General features: G+C 35.7%; 1 protein-coding gene across 2 annotated transcripts in view; it reads right to left on the bottom strand.

Annotated features, from left to right (window-relative positions):
- Positions 1 to 20491, bottom strand: part of STK38L (serine/threonine kinase 38 like) — a 67963-nt gene that overhangs the window by 5614 nt on the left and 41858 nt on the right. For both annotated transcript variants that reach the window (XM_054591306.1, XM_054591308.1), the window contains 8 exons: positions 19221 to 19365; positions 15382 to 15433; positions 10464 to 10586; positions 10213 to 10296; positions 4201 to 4324; positions 2496 to 2650; positions 2098 to 2200; positions 1631 to 1692 (listed from right to left, as the gene is read on the bottom strand). In XM_054591306.1, the coding sequence (XP_054447281.1) occupies positions 1631 to 1692; positions 2098 to 2200; positions 2496 to 2650; positions 4201 to 4324; positions 10213 to 10296; positions 10464 to 10586; positions 15382 to 15433; positions 19221 to 19354 (837 nt within the window). In that variant the 5' untranslated portion in view covers positions 19355 to 19365. The remainder of the gene's footprint in view (positions 1 to 1630; positions 1693 to 2097; positions 2201 to 2495; positions 2651 to 4200; positions 4325 to 10212; positions 10297 to 10463; positions 10587 to 15381; positions 15434 to 19220; positions 19366 to 20491) is intronic.

A 20491-nucleotide genomic window follows, 5' to 3' on the forward strand; every position in this document is an offset into this window, starting at 1 on the left:
TAATGTTATTTAAGACATGATTTCTGCCCCCCAAGAAGTTCAACTATTGTAAATTATTGATACATTTAGCCCTAAATCCATTTCAAAAAGATTAAAAAAGTTGAGCCCAGTAGGCCTGGTCACTAATGCGCTCTCGGGCAGGTTATTCTACCAGCTTCTGCTTATGTAATATTGGAGGAATTATACCTGGCTGAAGAGCTGATATGAAGATAAAACAAGAAAAGGAATGTGCTTTGCAAACTAGTACAACCTACTATATACAAACATCAAGTATTTTCATTATAAGCCTAATGCCAGTCTTTTAAAAAACCTATTTATTTAAGAAAATATTTCTCCACTAAGGGTAGTACCCTAAGGACCATTTGAAAATGTGTGACAGCAGATTTTGTCATTTCAATTGGCACTGAGTAGGCAGGTGATACAGGTTCTAAAGGAATTTCTTGCCTGAAATTCAGTTGAGTTCCCTCTACTTCTCCCTTGGGAAACACCATATAAGTTATGGTGATGGCCACAAGAATAGTAAAGCATGCACATAAGTAATCATCTGTAAATATTCTGTAAATAAGGGGCTACAGAATCCCCACTGTATTTTTTAGCAGTATTCATTTTTCCCTTTTAAAGTAGGAAATACTGTCATTTTTTTTTCTCAATTGTAAAATCTGATCTAAAAGTGGCACATTTAAAAGTAGAAGGAAGTTTCTGTGGTTAATGCACAGCTCAAAACATTTTTAAAACTTAAAAACAGGGAAATGTTCTACTAGCTCAGGAAGCTTGCTGGGATAATGGGAGGGTGAGTTCAGTAACGCCAAGGTCATTTTATTTGGTGTGAGAAGGTTTCAGACTATAACCTTTCAGTTTATTTGCAGCCTTGAAGGAATGCTGAATTAATTTCACTTTCCTCACTCCGTTGAATTTAACTTACATACAGAATATCTGTATGTGCTAGGCATTGTACAAGAAATTAGGAAAACAAAGTCAAAAAGCACATATCTAACCCTGAGAATGTTCAAAGACCTAGTTAACAGGATAAAGGAAAAGAGGAAAGGGGGCAAGAGATTCTTTTCTTTGCTAAGTAATAGAGAAATTGTTTAGGGTTAAGAATAGATAGTGTTGTTGCACAATGAAGGAGTAATTCATCTGTGGTAAAGTCTGCTTTCTAATTGTATTTATTTTAAGACTGTTAACACATCAAGCTTCTTGTTTACTTTGTCTATGAAGAAGTTCTTAGAAACACACAACTCCACTGCATGTGCTGATTGATAGTTGTTGTATCAGGACAGGCATGGAAAGTGAAAAAACGGACATCACAAGGCATTCACTACAATTACACTTATGTGAGTGAGTTTTATAGAAAGTGCTAATTACTAGTAAATAGACCGATTATTTTATTACAGATATGCTTAATAAAGTACTCTAAAGTTAAATTGTAAAATAAAAATCAGCATTTCACTTTATAGGCAAGGAGATATTACAGAGAAACTAAGGAAACTGCGTGATCCCAGAATAAGCTCCATCATTGCTATGAACTAAGTAATAATCATTGTGAAAGACACAAGATAATCAAGCAAAAACCAAAGGAGACTTTAGAACCAGGGCACAAAATTGTTCCTTAAAAATGTGACTAACTCACCAGTTGTCTCCGATTCTTCTTCCATGTTTCTGCTTTCCTCTTTGAGTTCATGTTCTGAAATGCTAATTTCAACAAGACAGAACTGTAATCATGAGAGAAAAACTCTCACCCCAAAACAAATTCACACATATATGTTTAAAATGCATCAGTTGCCCTGACCAGTGTGACTTTTCTGGATGGGCATCATCCCATAAAGTCAAAGGTCAGAGGCGCGATTCCTGGGTTTCCTGGGTTCAGTTCCTTGTTGGGGCCCATACGAAGAGGCAACTGATTGATGTTTCTCTCCCACACCAATGTTTCTCTCCCTCTCCTTCTGCCTCCCCTCCCATCTCTCTAAAATAAATAAATATTTTTTTAAAAAATGCATTGGTTTAAGGAGTAAGGAGAAGGGGAGAACCTTTAGTTCTTAACAGGACTGAATTAAAACAGCCATACTACTTTAATTAAAAAGAAAAAAACAGACTTACAGAAGTCACTTGGTGGGTTGTGTGTAAGGTTTCTGTAGAACTCAGTTCTGTGAGCTTTCTTTAATCCCGTACATAAACCAAAATCAGATAATTTTACATGACCCTAAAAAAAAAAAAAAAGTGCCTAGTAAATTCAGTGGATTATATTGCTATTAACTTTGAAACAAAAGCTGTATTATAAATTTTTTAAATTCAATTATTATAAAAATTCTTAGCGTATAATTCATACAAATGAAACGTAATATTATAAATATCTGATGACTGCATCATTCTATGGAATAATGTATTGTAGTTTAGCAATAATATAAATTGAAGTTGTCAATTCCCGAACACAAAATTAGCTCCCTTGCTCCATAAAATACTTCACAACCTAAAAATTCACCAGTTTATTCACATGCCTTGGCATCCAACAAAAGGTTGTCTGGTTTAATATCCCGATGGATAAAACCCAACTGGTGGATTGCATCTATCGCCAGAACAGTCTCTGAAATATAGAACTGTGTTTCCTCTTCTGTCAAGGTGTCTTTCTTCATTAGCAATGTCATCATGTCACCTGATGGAAAATAAAGGGAAATAAGTATCATGAAGCAAAAATGCCACAAAAGCTCTCTTTGTATTTATACAATGTATGCCTGATTTTTGCATTTCCTGATCCACCCAGGATACCTTCAACCATCTTTAGGGCCAAATAAAGAATGTCATTGCATAAGCAAAAGTTTTATGATATTTAATGGGTTTAAGATAGAAAAATATCAAAGCAAAGATAAAATGAAGTTATATCCACCACTCAATATCCAGAATAAGTTGCTGAGAAAAAAGGTCAAACTGGAAAATATATTAATAAGCACACCTGGAAATGGGATATATTCTTTCAAATTCAAGTTTCAAAAACACTCAGATCTCTTTGGGCTAGCAAAAATAGAACATTATTCCACTAAGAGACTCACCTCTAGACATTCTTTTATTTTCGAGGAATTTTTTTCTTTAAAAGGAGGTAAAGAACAAACACTGGTGAACTTACAACTCAGAATTGACAACTGTCAATATATTTTCACGATGCTTCAAGACTTCTTTTAAAAAATAACAAAGAAATATTCTTTGTCCTCCATTCCCATTCTATTCCTCTTTCCCTTTTTGCTGAGTAACCATTATCATGCATTTGGTTTGATGTATCCTTCCAGCTTATTTTTAAAATGTGTTTTCATACCCAACACTTATATATTAATCTGACTTTATAGTTCTTTGTAGGTTTTTTAAAAATTACATAAATGGTATCAACTGTACATACAATCACACAGTTTGCTTTACTACTCCATTCTGTTTCTGACATCTCACTGTTGAAACAAATATATGCCCTGACTTTACTGTAAAAATTTCATCACATAATTATGCCACATCTTATTTATCGATTCTTTCATGGGTGGACATTGACCTTGCTTCCAGTTTTTCACTATTATGACAATGCTGCAATGAGCATCCTTTTACAGGTCTCTTGTACATGGGCGTCAGGGAGAATCCACAGAGAACACAGCTGGTTGTGGAACTGTGAGACTGTAGGAAACCTGCATTTTTCACTTCACTGTATGTACAGATTGTTCTCTGTAAGAATTACAGATCAATTTACATAAATGAGAGGCCAGTTACCCCACAGTCTCATCTGACTTTTAATGTTTTTACTAATCAGATGAGTGTGAAATGGTATCTCATTCTTGTTTTAATTTGCATTTCCCTGAATACAGGTGAAGTTGAACATTTTCCTATATATTTATAGACTAGCCAGAGTTCTTTTCAGTACACTATCATTTACCTACTGGGTTGTCTTTTTCTTTAGTGACTTGTTCTTCATTCTGGACTTAAAACATTCTAACTACTTCTACACAGTAAATCCTGAATTATAGTACTTAAAATGTGCCAACTTTATCATTCCTTCAAAATAATCTGATTCGTGGTCAAAATTAGCATTATTATGTGAGGGACTACTGGAAAACCATGCTGTAAAACCTCAGAGCTAGGAATATAAAAGTAAACCTAATCAATAAAAATATAATTACACATAGTGATTTGCTTGTGTCAGTCTGTCATTGCTGTTACGTTTGCTTTTACCTCCAGGGAGAAATTCCATGATTAGATAAAGGTTCCTCTTATCTTGAAAACTGTAAAACATCTTCACCACCCAGGCACCATCTGCTTCTACCAAAATATCTCTTTCTGCTCGAATATGAGCCACCTAGATGAATGTATTTTAAAAAAATAATTGTAACACATTACACATTTTTCAGGCTTACCTCTTACAATTATCCATCCATTTCCTTAGAAGTCACGAAGGAAAGCTGGAGTTTTAGAAAAGATTTGAAACATATATGCATGTTCATATTCTCATTAAATACAGAGGACCTCAGGAAATAATTTAACTTATATCTTTAGGCCTAAAAAGGTGGGATCCACAGGTATATGAGGGGAAGCTTAGGCCTCTGAGATAGAAAAATGACTAGTCTAAAATCTTTCTGACCAGATTCTCCACCTGGGCAAGGATCCTGGCTTTGTCTTATAAATTTAGGGCCCTAGTCTGACTTTAAAAAATTAATAGTAAGAAAAATCAATAAACAAAAATGAATAGTAAGAAATGCTCTATAAATTGGTAAGACAAAGTCAGGGCCCTTTAGCAAACTATTTTTAACTGTTAGTAGTCAAACAAAGGACCTGACTTGTTCTTTAACCATTTGGTTGTCGTCTTAAGAAGCAGAAATGTTTATAATAACTTTATATTATTTTGTTAAAAGATAAAACCTCTATAATATCTAGAAATATGATCTATAGCAAATTAATATAATTTTTGAGGGGTTGGCTACTGACTTTTGTCAGATACACAATTACTATGGATCCATTTTATAGGCTGTTTTATAAACTGAGTAATTTGTGGAGTTTATATTTATCAATTTTCAGATGTTTTTGCATTAATATATTTATACATTCTTTCTTGAAAGACCAACTGACAATAAGATTTGATTTTATGCTTTTGCTATTTTCACTGTGCACCGCTATGAATTCTGGCCCAAAGCATGTGAGAACACAGATTTTGTAAATCTTTTCATGTTAATAAAATATGATCTGCTTAAAATATCATATTGAGATTATTATATTCTCTAGTATGGTAAATGCTCTGAGATCAAAACACAAGAATAAAAGCTGAAAATTAACAAATTGCTTTCTGGCATCAAAAATCTTTATGATCTCTTGGGACCTGTTTCAAAATTCTTACCTATCGTCTTTTACAAAGTATTCTGAGATGGTGTTGCCTCTGGTATTGTCAGGAAAAACAACTACATTGTCTACTTGGCTTGGTTATTTTCAAGTATCTTAAAGCCAGATGACAGAATATGTTCTCAAAATGGGCCTATGTTTCCAAAAGACAGCAAGTACCATGCTCAGTAATCAGGTACCACAGCAGGGAAGATAGAAGTTGCCACTTAATTCTGTGGGGTAATTAGCATTAAAATAAATGTGGTATAAACTTAATGTATTAAAATGGAGTGGGAAAAGATTTCTAAAATGAAATTCAATGGTGACAAATGCAGATTTATTTAAATAGGAGGAAACTAACCCCGAAGTGCAAAAACAGACTTAACAGTGGATTCCACTGAAATTGCTCCTGCATAGGAACAGTGGTCAGAAGCTCTTCAAAATCTTGCAAAATATTGTAGACCAGGTCTGTCCAATAGAATATAATGCAAGTCACACATGTAATTTAAAATTTCCTATGAGTCACGTAACGCCTAAAAACAAACAGGTGAATTTTTTAAAATAGTAAAGTTTAATAATCTCCTATATCCAAAATGTCTTCATTTTAGTTTAATCAATACAAAATTATTGAAACATTTGACACGTTTTTTCATACCAAGTCTCCAAAAGTTGGTGTGTGCTTTCTATCTGTAGTATATCTCAGTTCAAACTACGTACTTTTAAGTGCCCAGTAGCCACGTGTAGCTAGTACTGAAGACTAGAGTTGGACCTACCTGCTGCCTTTTGTCCTTAAAACCCTATCCAGGATGAACCCCAGTGTAGCCTTGTGAGACTTGTTTATCTCCTTGTCTCTGAAGTCCCACACTGTGGAGCTCTAACTACAGCTTGACCCAGACACCTACTCCCCTCATTACCTGTAATTCTCTAATACAACTTGTATCTCCACCTTCTTTGCCTTCCAAACCCTCTGTAATCAGTCTGTCTTCAACAAAATCACCTGATCTCTGGATGGTTTGTATCACCTTATCATCCTAAATGAAGCCAGGCTGTCTGTCTACTGAGAGTTCTGTCTTCCTGCAGAGCGAGTTCTCGAGAATGACCTGCTTTTCTCTCACCTGTTGCCTGGTGAGGGGCTGGGGTTCCTACCCATTCTCATGGCTGCCCCTGAACCACTGTGAGCTTTCCCTTCTCTCCAGCTCCCGTGAAGCCACGCGCTTCACCCCGCATCGCCCTCCTGCACAACTCTCCCTTACAGAGCTCCTGATCAATCCCCGCCCTCATTCATGGCTTCAGCTCACAGCTCCCCGACTTCCCTAGGGATGAACCATCAAATACCCTGTCTGCACAGGGCCTCGATGTCTTCCTCGCCTCCAGTGATCTTTTCCTCACTACACCTCAGCCACCCAAGGTAACCTTCTTGTCTTTCTTGTCCCCAGTAATCGTCCCCCGTCTAAAATCTCTACTTTAGGGAACTCTGCTCTCATTTCCACCCTTAACCTTCCAGGTCTTTTATTCTTGTGCTTCATTCTGCATTCCATGGACCCTACCATTTTTTCTCTATTACTCTCCTTACAACCGCGTTTCTTTCTCTGCCAGCCTAGACTCCATCATTATGATCACTCTTTTGCAAATGCCTTGACGTCCCTTGTCCTTCCTTCCTCCATTGTATTTGCCTGGCCAAACTGCAACCCTAGTTAACCTCAATTTTCTGTCTACTGTGTCTATTCTGCCCCAGAGCAACTGATATTACTAGGGAAAACTCACCTAATTATACCGCTGGTTTCATTTGACATTCATGACTGCAAATCTCAGCGGGCATTTAACTGTACTTCCCTAGCATGCCTGCTTTCCCACACTTCCGGTCAATAGTTGTGATGATGTCACAACTTCTCTCTCCTTATACCTCCAACAAGTTACATCCCTCCTTTACAAGCTGATGACCTCACTTATTTGTACTCAGGCAGAAACCTGGCACTTTATTACACTCTCAGATCAACTACCCTGCATTTGCTCTAATTTTTGCTGCTTTTTCTTCCTGTTTTAATGAACAGGTCCCTGCTCCTATCAAAGATCAACTCCTGTTTCCCAGTGCACTCCTCTAACTATCTGCCCTCGCTCTCCTGCACTGTCAACTTTCTCTTCCTAATGGGGTCTCCCAACCAGCATGAACCATTTCCTATCATACACACACACAGCCCCCCCTTCATATATATACACATATATGTATGTACATATATACGGTCCCACACCCACCTTTTGACCCCACATCTCACTTTACCAATCTATTCTTTGTTCTGCTTCACGTGATTCATCTATACTCACTATTTTCACTTCTTGCTTCCCATTTTCTTTGCCACTCATCCAGTCAGGCTTTTGCCCTCCAGTGCATTGTAAACTGTCCTTGCCAAGTTATTAGAAACCTCCACACTGTGACATCCAGTGGCCTGTCTTCCTCTTGCTCTCTCTCTTTTATTTTAGTAGCAGTCAACATAGTTGAACGGTCACCTCCTCCTTTAAACACTTTCTTCTCTTGGCTTCCATGACACCGTGTTCTCCTAGGTCCCCCTGATCTGATGAGATGTTCTCTCTTGGTTTTAGCTGGTTTCTCCTCTGCCTAGTGTTCCCTAAGGCTTGGATCCAAGCCCCCTTTTCTTTCTCATCTATATTTGTTCCCTTGGCAATTTCATCTTGTCCTATAACTTTAAATATTATCAATATATTGAGGACTTCAAAGTTATATTTCCAGTCAAACTTCTCCCCATATTTTAGTCAATTGTCAACTTAATATCTCCACTTGGATATCTAAAAGGCAGCTCAAACTTAAACTCCTTCCTTCCCTGGTCTTTAAAGAGAGGGGAAGGGAGAGTAAAAGAGGGGGTGAGAAACATCAACTGGTTGCCTTTCATGAGCATCCCAAATGGGTATCAAACCTGCAACCTAGGCATGTGCCCTGATTAGGAATTGAACCCATGACCTTTTGGTTTGCAGAATGACACCCAACCAACTGAGCCACAACAGTCAGGGCTCCTCGGTCTTCCCCTAAATCAGAAAATGACACCATTATGCACCTCATTCCTAAGTAAAACTCTAGGTATTATCCTTGATTTTACCTTTTTTCCCCTCACTCCCCTTGCCCTTCCTCTCACCTCCCAACATAGAGTATATCACAAAAAATCCTGCTGGCTCCTTCATTGAAACACATACTTAATCTTGACTTTTCTTCAGTTTCACTGTTAAAACCCCAGTATAAGCCACATACGTATCCTGGCTAGAATTGCTCGTCTTCCAATTGGTCTCCCTGCTTCACCTCTTGTTTCTACATCAACAAGCAAAGAAATTGATTCATCTTTGTAAAACATCAATTAGACATACCACTCTCCTGTTTAAACAGAATCAGTGGTTTTCCAGTGCATTTAGAATAAAACCTGAAGTCTGTATCCTGGTCTTCAAAGCCCGACATAGTCTGGTCCGGCCTACGTCTCCCACTTCATCTCTAACCACTGTTCCCCCGACTCAATTTTAGCGATGATGGGTTCCTTCTCTTCTTTGAGCAGGCAGAGATTATTCCTGCCTCAGGGCTTCTGCATCTGCCACCTGGATATTTGTTCTGCCAGGTCTTATATATATCATTCTTTCTCATTATTCAGTTTCTCATCAAAAATTCCCTCCTCAGAGAACCTTCCCTCTAAATCCAGAGCAACCACATCACTTTATTCTTTTGTAAACACTTTCTTCATATGGCTCATAAATAATGACTGTTGAAATAGCTGTCTGCCTATTTTCCCCACTACTATAAAAGAGCAAGGATCAAGTTTGTCCTTTTAACCACTGTATTCCCCGAATCTAGAACATACACATACTTGTTGGATGAATGGAATAGAAATAAAGTAAAAGAATGGAGTGAAAATTCAAGTGGGCCAAATTTAAATAAAAGTTAATATCATATTACTGTAATGACAAAGTAAGCTTCCGGTGAGCACCAGAAGACTGAAATAAATCATTAGGTACAGGTAGGCGCCACTACCCTCTCTATCCCCGCTGTGGAGACCTTCACCAGCATATATATTCAATTAGGGCTCTACAGTGTGTCTACCCAGGCGAACACGTAAAACAATACTACTGACGCCTTCAGACTTATGGCTGCCGCATAAACTCCATCAAGTCACAGGAAACAGAGAGAGGGCCCAGGAGTATGAAATTAGAGTGATTACAGATTTTGGAAATATATAAAATCAAAATCAGCAAATTTTCAGAATGGTCTTGCTTTTTTGATATGTGACAGGGATAGAGAGTACTGTGAACTATCCTTTATTTTCACTGAAGTCTGAAAAGCAGGTATTTTATTATGGACTGAATGTTTGTGTAGTCCCCAAGTCCCCATGATAATGCCCAAATCCTGAGTATAACAGGATTTAGAGATCGGCCTCTAAGGTGGTGACTGAGGTTAAGCGAGTTCAAGGGCATGTGAGGGGAGGTTTGGGTGCCTTATAAGAAGAGACGTCAATGAGTTCTCGTTCTCTCTCCTTCTCTCTCTCTGAAAGCCAGGAAGAGAGCCCTCACCAGAAACCAAATCCTGGCAGAACCTTTATTTTATACTTCCACCCTCCAGCACTGCTAAGAAAATAAATTTCTGTTGTTTAAGTCACCCAGTCTGTGGTATTCTGTTACAGCAGCCTGAACTGCCTAATACCTATTTAAATTATAAATTTAGGAAATATGTTACTACAAGACTTGAAAAACGATGAACAGTCTATCACAAAATTAATAGATTATACAGCAAAATATGTAGATTTCTTTTTAAAAATTCCAACCTCAACACTTACTTTAACACCTCGTCATTGGCTGTTCCTTTGGTTAACATGTTAAAGAACATACCTGCTCTTTTTCAAGCATATCAGCTTTTCTCAATATCTTCATTGCATAGATATGGCCTGTATCTTTCTTCTGGACCAGCCGCACCTAGAATGTAAAAATTGATCACATTATAATTACTTACGTGGGAGCAACTGTTTTAAAGAAAACAGTGTTGAAATTTGCCATTGATGGTATCTAAGGAATTCTATTCAACTATATTTTAATACATATTAAACTATTTCAATAGCAGTGACTTTAAAAAAGAACCACACCTCTCCAAATGCTCCTCTTCCTATAACTTTCAGAGACTCAAAGTCATCCAAGCCAAGTCTGGTCCTCTTGAGCCGTAAGAACTCTGTTTCCTTGCGAGCATGTTGGGATCGGCGTAACTTTTTCTATTAAAGCAAAACAAAAAAAGAGTTTAAAAAGATTACTTTAAAATCAGATTGTTTCAAAGGAAACCTACAGTACTAAAAGGTAAGACACATAAAAATGGGGGTGAAGTATCTTATATTATTATATATTGGTGCAATAACTAATTTACCAAAATCAAATATTTATGAAGCATGGACAATCTAAAGAAAGCTTACAAATGTTTTAACAATTGATATAAATCTTTATTCTTGAGGTACACTCCATTAAATATTTCATCTTAACTAATTCATCATATTCTTTCATCTATATGCTAACTTAATTCAAAAATAAAAATTAAACTTTAGGAAATGCTAATAGTATTCTGATACTGATTTTTACTGTCAAGAAATCTACTTTGTTTCAATTCCCTAAACCCCAAGATTGCTCTGCCATAACTACTGAGACTTATGACACCAAAATAACACAACAGCGTTTCCATAGAAATTTACTTAGGGTAGAATTTACTCTTGGACAAATTTTAATAAACTGCTTGAGACTTGGCACACTTCCTGAAAATATGAAATTGTAACAAAAATAATTACACAAAGAAGTTATTAAAATATTCAAGTGAGGAATTTCATAATTCATTCTCCAGAGATCACAATAAGTAACTACCATTAATAAGAAACATGAAATACCTTCAGGTTACATTTGCAATGGGCATTTGTTTCATTCTTCTATTGGGTTGGCCAAAAAGTTCTTCCATGTTTTTTATAAGATGGCTCTAGTAGCACTTAGTTGTCTTTAACTTCATTGGAAATAGTTTTGTTAGACTGTATTGTGGCAGCTATGATATCAGTGTGCATTTAAAAAACTTATCAAAGTTGGTGAATTTTTGAGTAGTCATTTTAATATTGAAGATGGAGGAAAGTATGCAACATTTTCAGCATATTATGCTTTATTATTTCAAGACAGGTAAAAAAGCAACTGAAGTGCAAAAAAAAAAAAAAAAAAAAAAAAAAAAGGATTTGTGCAGCATATGCAGAAAGTGCTGTGACTGACCGAATGTGTCAAAAGTGGTTTGCAAAGTTTCGTGCTAGAGATTTGTCACTGGACATGCTCCATGGTCAGCAGACCAGTTGAAGTTGACAGCGACCAAATCGGGACATTTATTGAGAAGAAGCAACGTTATACCACACGAGAAATAGCTGACATACTCAAAATATATAAATCAATAAAGTTATTGGTGAAAATGAAAAGTATGTCTTTTAATTTACAGAAAAAAACAAATGGACTTTTTGGCCAATCAATATTTTTCACTTCCCCCCTCACCAAATAAAATTCTGTTTTTTGACACATCTCCTAGTACAGGTAACATAGAGTGGGAAATAAACAAAATCAATGAAAAAAATTAAAGTCTTATTAACCTTCAAAGGAACCCTATCAAGCTTTCAGTGATTCAGTTCTGAGGAGGAGACAAGTCAAAAACCGTAAGAGCTCAGAAACCTAAATGGAGTACAAGGTTTAACTATTAAATAGTCGTTCCCCACCCTCGCATGTATGTTTTCAAAAGGATGAGGTAAACTATTAATTAGAAATATGTAAATATGTATGTCAATGCAATGGAATTCTGACACTTCTAACAAGGTTAGTTTAAGAGGATAAAATTAAGAATTTATGTCTTCAATCTAAACATCTTTAAACAGCTAAATGAAGTTACACATTCAGGCACATCAATGCTGGAAACAGAAAAAGACTCTTTTTTTGATCAAAAATGCCTTTTGAATAACGGTTTCAAAAACTGAATTACTAGTAAAGCAAAAAGATCAAAAGTAGTTTTACACTTTAAGATTATAATAAAAAAGGCCACATGGTGGCACTGTAGTACTCTTTCAAAGTAGTAAAGAGCACTCCCCCTCCTTAATTACATAAATGAATAAATATAAGAATTTTGAGACATATTTATGATTTTATGGGTTAAAAAACAGTGCAGTTATAGTTTCAGAAAATTGTATGAGTAAAAAATATGACTTTATTACATACTTTCATAAATTATGCTCAAAATTGACCAAGGCAGCCAAAAGAAAAGAATGTTTATTAATACTTGGTAGGTTGTGTAATGCAGCAAGTAAACAATGTTTATGTGCAGGAGACAGCTATTTAATGGCAAAAAAGGGAGAATCCCAAGTGTAGATATATAATTTTACAAAAATCTATTCCATGATATTATTCTTAAAGTCCATAGGAAGCTGAAGAAAAATTTACATTAAAAAAATTTATGGAAAAAAATGTTGACGTATATGCTCACGACTTGTATTGATTAAGTTGCCTTGAAAAACAAGTACCATTTCTGTGGTAATCACATCATTCCTCTCCAAAGAAAACAGCAAAAGTCTGTGGACAAGGTCAATATGGCATGACTCTCTTTTGTGGTTTAAACTTGCCTATATTGGTTTTCCATTAGAGTCGGTAATATACTATGCTTAATGGGATTTTCCTAACTGCGATGAAGCTAAAAATGTATTGCTTTCTTCCATTCTCCATTTCTTCTTAAATGGGTGTTCCTCAAACTCTCAACCTGCCAAGCCATCACCAAGCCATTATTATACGAAATGTTAAATGGATTTAAGAAGATCAAAACTATGAACATTAAAATGGCAATAAGTTCACAACTATGAAAAACTGAATCTAAAAAACAAACTAAGCAAACAAGCAGAACAGGAACAGAATCATAGATATGAAGATCACCTGGAGGGTTATCAGTTGGGAGGGGAAAGGGGAATAATGGGGGGAAAGACACAAGGATTGAGAACAAATTGGTAGGAACAGAATGGACAGTGGGGTGTTAAGAACAGTATAGGAAGTGGATTAGCCAAAGAACTTACATGTATTACCCACGGACATGAACTAAGAGGGGGAATGCCAGAAAGAACGGGGGGTGCCAGGTGGAGGGAGGCAAGGGGGGGGAAATTGGGACAACTGTAATAGCATATCAATAAATTATATTAAAAAATTAAAGACGATGTAAATCATTTTCTGATCATTGGAAACTGTTACAATAATCGATCTTGGTTGTCTCTATTTCCCTATTGCCTGGAAAATAATAAAGTATGTTATTTCTTAGTAAACTATTCCAAGCCTAGCTTTTCACTATGTGCTGTCAATCTGTCTTGCTATTTCCTTTACTGCACCCTTTATTATTCATTATTCTGCATATACAGGGTCCAGCACAAGTAACACCCCTTTTTATTATACAATCTTTTATTACAAAATCATAAGCATGTAATTCTGTAACATAACAATATCGCACTGAAGCACACCATATGACATTTTCAGTGAAATATTCAAATGGCTGTCCGTCTCATGTGGGACATTCACATATCCTACCAACCACCGTCAAGCAAGCCTTGTTTCTTCTGGACCCCGTATATTCATTTTGTATATATACCTCAACTCTTAGGTAAATTCTAACTATCTTTTTAAAGGTTCAAATCAATTGTAACATCTTCCATAAAATACTTCCTGATTCCCCTAAATTTGGGGGGCGGGGGGAAATCTCTGCATTTTTAAAAATTTTGCCATAGTCTATCACGTATACATTTTACACACACACACATATGTAATTTGTCCTCCTAATCTGTAAACTCCTCAGGGAATGATCCATTATTGTTCAGCAAATGTTTATTCTAGCCTTGTGCCGGCTTTGGAGATAAAATGCTAAGTAAGTCATTGTGGAGTTTCTCCTCTGGGATGATGTCATTTTAAGGCTACCCCAGGGAAAGGTACAGTGTTATGACGGAATGTAGGAGTACCTCAAAGGATTAGGGATGATTTCTCCATGGAAATGATGCTTAAAGTGAGACCTAAAGCTTCTAGAAGAATAATGGGAGTGAGGCAGGAGTACGGAAGTCCCAAGCAGCAGAAATAACATGTAAAATGGTCCATGGGCAAGAGCATGGAAATTAAAGTATTTCAATATTGCTGGTCAGCATGGGGGTGAGGTGGCAAGAGGTGAGGCTAGAGAGAGATAAGCAAAGGCCAACAAGGGACCTTATATACCAATGGTAAAGAGCTTGCTCTTATCCTGAGCACTCAGCAGCCAATGAAGGATATTAAGCAAAAAAAAAAGAGGAATGTGATCCAGTTTGTTTTTAGACAGACAACTCTGATTGCAATGTGCAGAAAAACTAGGTGGGAGTGCAGCCAAGACTAGAGGAAGAAAGATGAATTGGGGGCAGTTATTCTTCAGGTGACATATACAATAGTATAAATTAAGGTAATGGCACTAGAGTAAAGAACTGGATGATATTTAGGAAAATTTTCTGAGAAAATTTGGTGAATGATTGGTTCTTCTTGGGAACCTCTTTTCTTGTTCCATCACCCTCAGATACTGCAGATACTATTCACTAAATCTATGTTCTTGGAATTTAAAAAAAAATGCTGCTTCCTTTAAAGGTAGCCATCATAACAACAAAGAAAGAAGCCCACATACAAACAATGAAATACACATCATCTAAGTTGTAAAATCATCTGACATCAATAAACTTTTGTAAAAGTCACTTGGGTTGCTTTTGTACAATAAATACTGATTTTCCTCCCAGTTTCATTCAGAAACGAATGACATATAACATTGTGTAAGTTTAAGGTATACAACATGATGATTTGATCTACATATAGATTGCAAAATGATTATCACAATAAGGTTAGTTAACATGTCCATCACCTCACATAACTATTATTTTTTTGTGGTGACAACATTTACGATCCGCTCTCTTAGCAACTTTCAAGTACATAACACAGTATTGTTAATTACAGTCACAGTACAGCTAACATTACCTCTTCATCTGCTAATCCTTCTTCTTCCATGGCCACTTCTAATTTCTTCTGCCTTAACAAAAAAATAATAATAATAATTTAAATTTTAAATTTATTCCTAAATATTCCCATTTTAAAAACATGTTTATTTTTTCAAGTTTACCACTTCAATTTGTTATGTTAAAAAAAATCTTTCAAGTTGAATCAAAATAATCACTAGGTACAGTTTTCTTTCTCAAAATATAAGCCCAATTCAGATTTCGCTTTCTTATACTGGCCAAATAAGATTTACTTCTAAAATTGCCTAAATGAATTGTTAGCGAAGGTGACTAATGTTCTAAGAAGGAACACTCTGTAATCTAATGTTCAATCCACCAAAATCATTAACATTTATCATGTTTATATTATATGTATATGAAGATAACTATAGTAACTAAAAGTATAAATTTTTAAGGTGGATATCCATTTAAATCCTGATTTTAATATTTATTAGGTTATCTACATCTTTCACTTACAGTCTAAGCTTAATTTCCTAATTAATCAAGGAAGGATGTTCAATGAAATTGAGTATATTTTATGCCATTATAATTCCTTATAAATTAGAAAGTCACTTATGTATACAAAATGTGACCCATTAACTACCAGAACATTTACTTTTCAAGGTATAGCCAAGTGCAGCTATTCATTATTTTTAAATGGCACCCTTGAAGTTAGTTAAGCTAATTGTTGGGGTGGGGAGGATGGAGGAGCGACAGGATACATGAACTAGTAACTAGAGAAATAGTTGTGGCAAATTTTGTAACTCATTTCCAAGTGAATATTAAGTATTTTAATTTCTATTGTATTGATTTTTCCTAAAGATAAACCTGAGAGAGCTCTTCCTAATTAATTTTAGAGTATGCTACAATGAGATTAACTTTCCAGGATTTATTCACATGGATATAGGGGTTGAGGATTGAAACTATCATACACATTGTCTGGTATCTGTTATTTATAACAGTATGTCCAAAAGTAAGTTCTTTCCTAATCCATTAAGATCTCTTTCTTTCTTTAGGAAAATTCCTAGCAGAAATGTCTGAAGCCTGTTCATAAATTAGCACTCAAATGGAGAAGATGAGACCTAACAACATATTCTTCGCCCGCTCCCTCAGCAACTGTAATAGGTACCCTGGTGCTTACTACACTGATTTTTTTCTTTTGTTTATATACTATTCCCCTAAGCCCAACCTTAGAATGGAATAAGCCCCTAGCATCATGCACCTCCGGGCACTCTGGAGCTGCTTGCTGAACAATTTTGAGCTCTCTCTGCAGAAAGAATCCAAAGAGTAAAAGAACCATTAATCTGGGAGGGACAGCAACACATAAGCAACTCTGGTCTTCTGTAAACTCTCTGCTGCCCCTTTCCTTGCCAAGACTAACACTTCATGTAGTAATCCTTCATTCAGAGGAGAGAGGAAGTAACTTTCATTTGTTTGCACCTTAACTAAGCAGGAACACCTATGACTTCTTTTACATTTTTAAAAACTTGTTTTCCTCTTAAAATGATCTGACATTTTGTTCTTTGAGTGGTACTTTATTTGGCTTATATATTTATCCATTTAGTTAAGCCTTAAAAATTCATCACATGTTTTCTTAAAGTATAAACTTTTTTACCATATGTTTTTAATATTATTATTTTAATAATGCAACAATTCTTTATCTTATTTTTTCAATTACAGTTACAATTCAATATTATTTTGTATGAGTTTCAGGTGTACGGCATGGTGCTTAGACAATGATATATGTTACAAAGTGTAGTATAAACTGTCGGTATTTCCATGGCACCACCAAGCTGAGGCTTTTTTTTTTTAAATAACAGCAGGTACTTTTATTCTTATTCTCCTTTGTTTGGAAATAGAAGGGAAAAATGAATTACTTTCAGGTTTCAGCAAGAAAAAACAATGAATCTTTAAAATTCTGACAAGTAACACAAGTGTCTGTCTCCTGAAAAAATAATAGGTCCTTCTTTCCTTGGTTCTCTTCTACTTGATGATTTGATGACTTCCAGAGACTTTCATTACATTTACAATTAGTGAAATGACTTACATATTTGGATTTATTTCTAACTTATTTTGTGGTTTCTATGTGTGCTTACTATTTGGTATTTCAGTTATTCGTCTTTGCTTGCCTTTTTTGAACTTATTTCCCCTCTTTTCCCATTTTTTTCCTTCCACAACTTTGGAAATTACAAATTTTTTTTTATTCTGTTAGTGGCTACCTAGAAATTACATGTATACTTAGTTTGCCAAAGTCTGAAATTAATCTTTATCCTATGTTGTATCTCTGTTCTAGAGACACAAAGATATCTAAAAACACTTTAATCCTACTTCCCTCTTGATAGTAGACTGTTAGAAAACATTTCAATTCTATTTTTAAAAAATGCTTAAGACATTATCATTATTATTGATGTTGTTTTTACACAGTTGATTTTTGTTGGGGTTTATCCACCCATTTACATTTAAATCTTCTGTTTGTGATCACTTCCCTTCTGCCTAAATTGAATCTTGTGAAATTTTCCCTGCTGACGAACTCTTAATTTAACTTGCCTCTGCTCCATTCTTTTCCTCTCTTCCTTTAGGAATTTTGATTAAAGGTATGTTAGCTTTTCTTTCTAGTCTCTATGTTTTTTAACTCTTTCACATTTTCTTATTCTGTCTCTCTAGTTGGGCTTCTGAGTAACTGTTTTATCTTCTAGCTCTAATTCTCTCCTCAGCTATGTCTAATCCGCAGTGAGGCCTGTTCAAAATGAAGTTCTAAACCTGATTCTTCTTCTCGAGTCCTATTTCACTAAAGTTGCACCACTCTGTTTGCCCAGGCCTGACACTTTAGAGCCAGTATTGACTTGTTCCTCTCACGTTTCGTATTTGGCTAGTTTCCATGTTTTTTTTTCAATCTTCCTCACCCGTCAATTCTTTTCTATTGTTGCTGTCACAATCCTACCTCAAGTCTCCTTTCCAAATATTTGCCTGGACTGCATCACTAGCCTTTCCTGTTTCTAATCCCTCCGCCCATAGTCCATTCTATGCATCACAATTAAAGAACTCTTCTAGAGAAACACTTGCAATCATCTGATTCTTCTGTTCAAAAATCATGCAGGCCCTCTATGCCCCTGAGAATAGCTACACTAACAAAGCATCCAAGGCTCCCAGGAAATGCTGACATCCAGCTTGAGCTAAATTCAACAGTGTCTGACCTAACACTGAAGGTGATTTCTTCTGTCTTTAATATCCTTCTTCCTGCTCTTTAACTTTTTTCTTCTCCCTTTGATGTATGTCTAAATAGGACATTTTCTTTAGAGCCTTGTTTAAACGCCACCATTTATGAAGCTCCCCTGCCCCCAGCTGCCTTAGACAAAAGGAATCGCTCGTCTTTGGTTTCTCTTAGTGACACTTTTCACTCTTTGATGTAGTATATATGTGCATTATCTCCCTTACTATATTTTCCTAACGGCAAAACAGCATGTCTTTCATTTTTAATTCTCCCATTCCTACTTATTTATACACAACACCATAGATGCTTTTGGATTATAGCATTCGATTATTCATAACATCTCTCTAAAAGCAAGTAAAAAGCGCTATCATAATTTCATGGTTGGAAACATTTTGTTTAAAACATCAACTGACATTTGAAACAAGTATATGGGTGCACAGGACAAGAACCTATTCTTCAAAAATTAAACAAAGAACTAGGTCCGTTGTCAGTATAAGAAAAAGAGCACAGGGGTCTACAATATTTATATTATCAATGAGCAACATGCTTCCACTTGCAGCATTAACAGCTTATTTAATTAAACAGAATATTTTGACCGGCTGTTACTATACCTGGTTTCTCTCTCTTCATGCTGTAAAATTAAGTTGCTGTAAAAATTCTCCAGCGTGAGCTTGGCCACAGTCACCCTCTCCCGGGTATGGTTGCTCATAGGGAAGGTGGTTGTAGTCCCTGCCGTCATTGCCATAGCAACAGAAACTGAAATGACACATAAACACAAATTATTCACTAAGAAAAAAGAACTTTTTTTCCTTTATAACAAACTCTAGAAATGGTTTGATTTCTACTGAGAAAAATTCTATCCTAACAGTTAAGATAATCCAAATCTTTCTCATTATAAATAACACAATAATGCAATACTAGTAAAGAAAGAAAGACACACTATTCCCAAAGCAATAGAAATTAGTTTTGAGCTGGCAAAATGAGGGGTGAATAATGAATGGTAAGGAAGCACCAGTGTGGGTCCACACTCAATATAAAAACATTTACATACAAAAGGCTGTATTCAACAAGCATTAAAAACAAGAAAGTTTATCTATTTTGTTGCTGTTTTACTGATTACTAAATGAAATCCACAATATTTTGCTAATACGTATGTCCCCAATAAATGCAAGTCTTCTAAGAGTTAATGTAGTTTAGATAAACAGTAAATAGCTTCTGCTATATAAATTTTATGAAACATGAAATGTTGCATCAATAAGCACACAAATATCAGTCTAAAGCAATTCTTATGGGTATATGTTTCACAGGAAAATACTTTTAGAAAAAAGCCCCTTTGGATGGAGTCCATGGCTGCCCTCTTTCATTTTGAATTCCATCATTTCAGATAGTACTATAATAAGGTCTAATACACTTCTCCAAACTATGAAGTCCATTTCATTTTCAAATGACACTCAAATGCCTGTAGAAACCAGGCAGGAAACACTAGTGTGTGAATCTAATCAGGGGACAACAGGGAAGTTTTGTGTATTTCTACTTATAGCTGTTCAAGTGCCAACTGTGAGAAACCACTGGAACAGCCAAACAAAGTACTGGTTTGAAGATAATCTGGACAATTAGCAAGATAAGGAATGTAACAAAAAGACTACTTTACAGGGGGAGAGATTAAACTCTAGTGGCTGCTTTGGTGGGCAGTGACCCTAAGAAATTTGCCTACCACAGTGTATATCTGGACAAAACAACAACAACAACAACAACAACAACAAAAAACCTAGAATGATTCCATATGTTAAAAAGACTTCTGCTTATCTGGATGGGGATTATAGCAGACCGATTTAGAGAAGATTCAGATTGCCAAGAGTGAGCATTCAACATTGCACTCCTA

Source organism: Pteronotus mesoamericanus, unplaced genomic scaffold (assembly GCF_021234165.1).
Source record: "Pteronotus mesoamericanus isolate MK-2021 breed Mesoamerican mustached bat unplaced genomic scaffold, CSHL_Meso_final scaffold_21, whole genome shotgun sequence".
In the NCBI taxonomy this organism is placed as follows: Eukaryota; Metazoa; Chordata; class Mammalia; order Chiroptera; family Mormoopidae; genus Pteronotus; species Pteronotus mesoamericanus.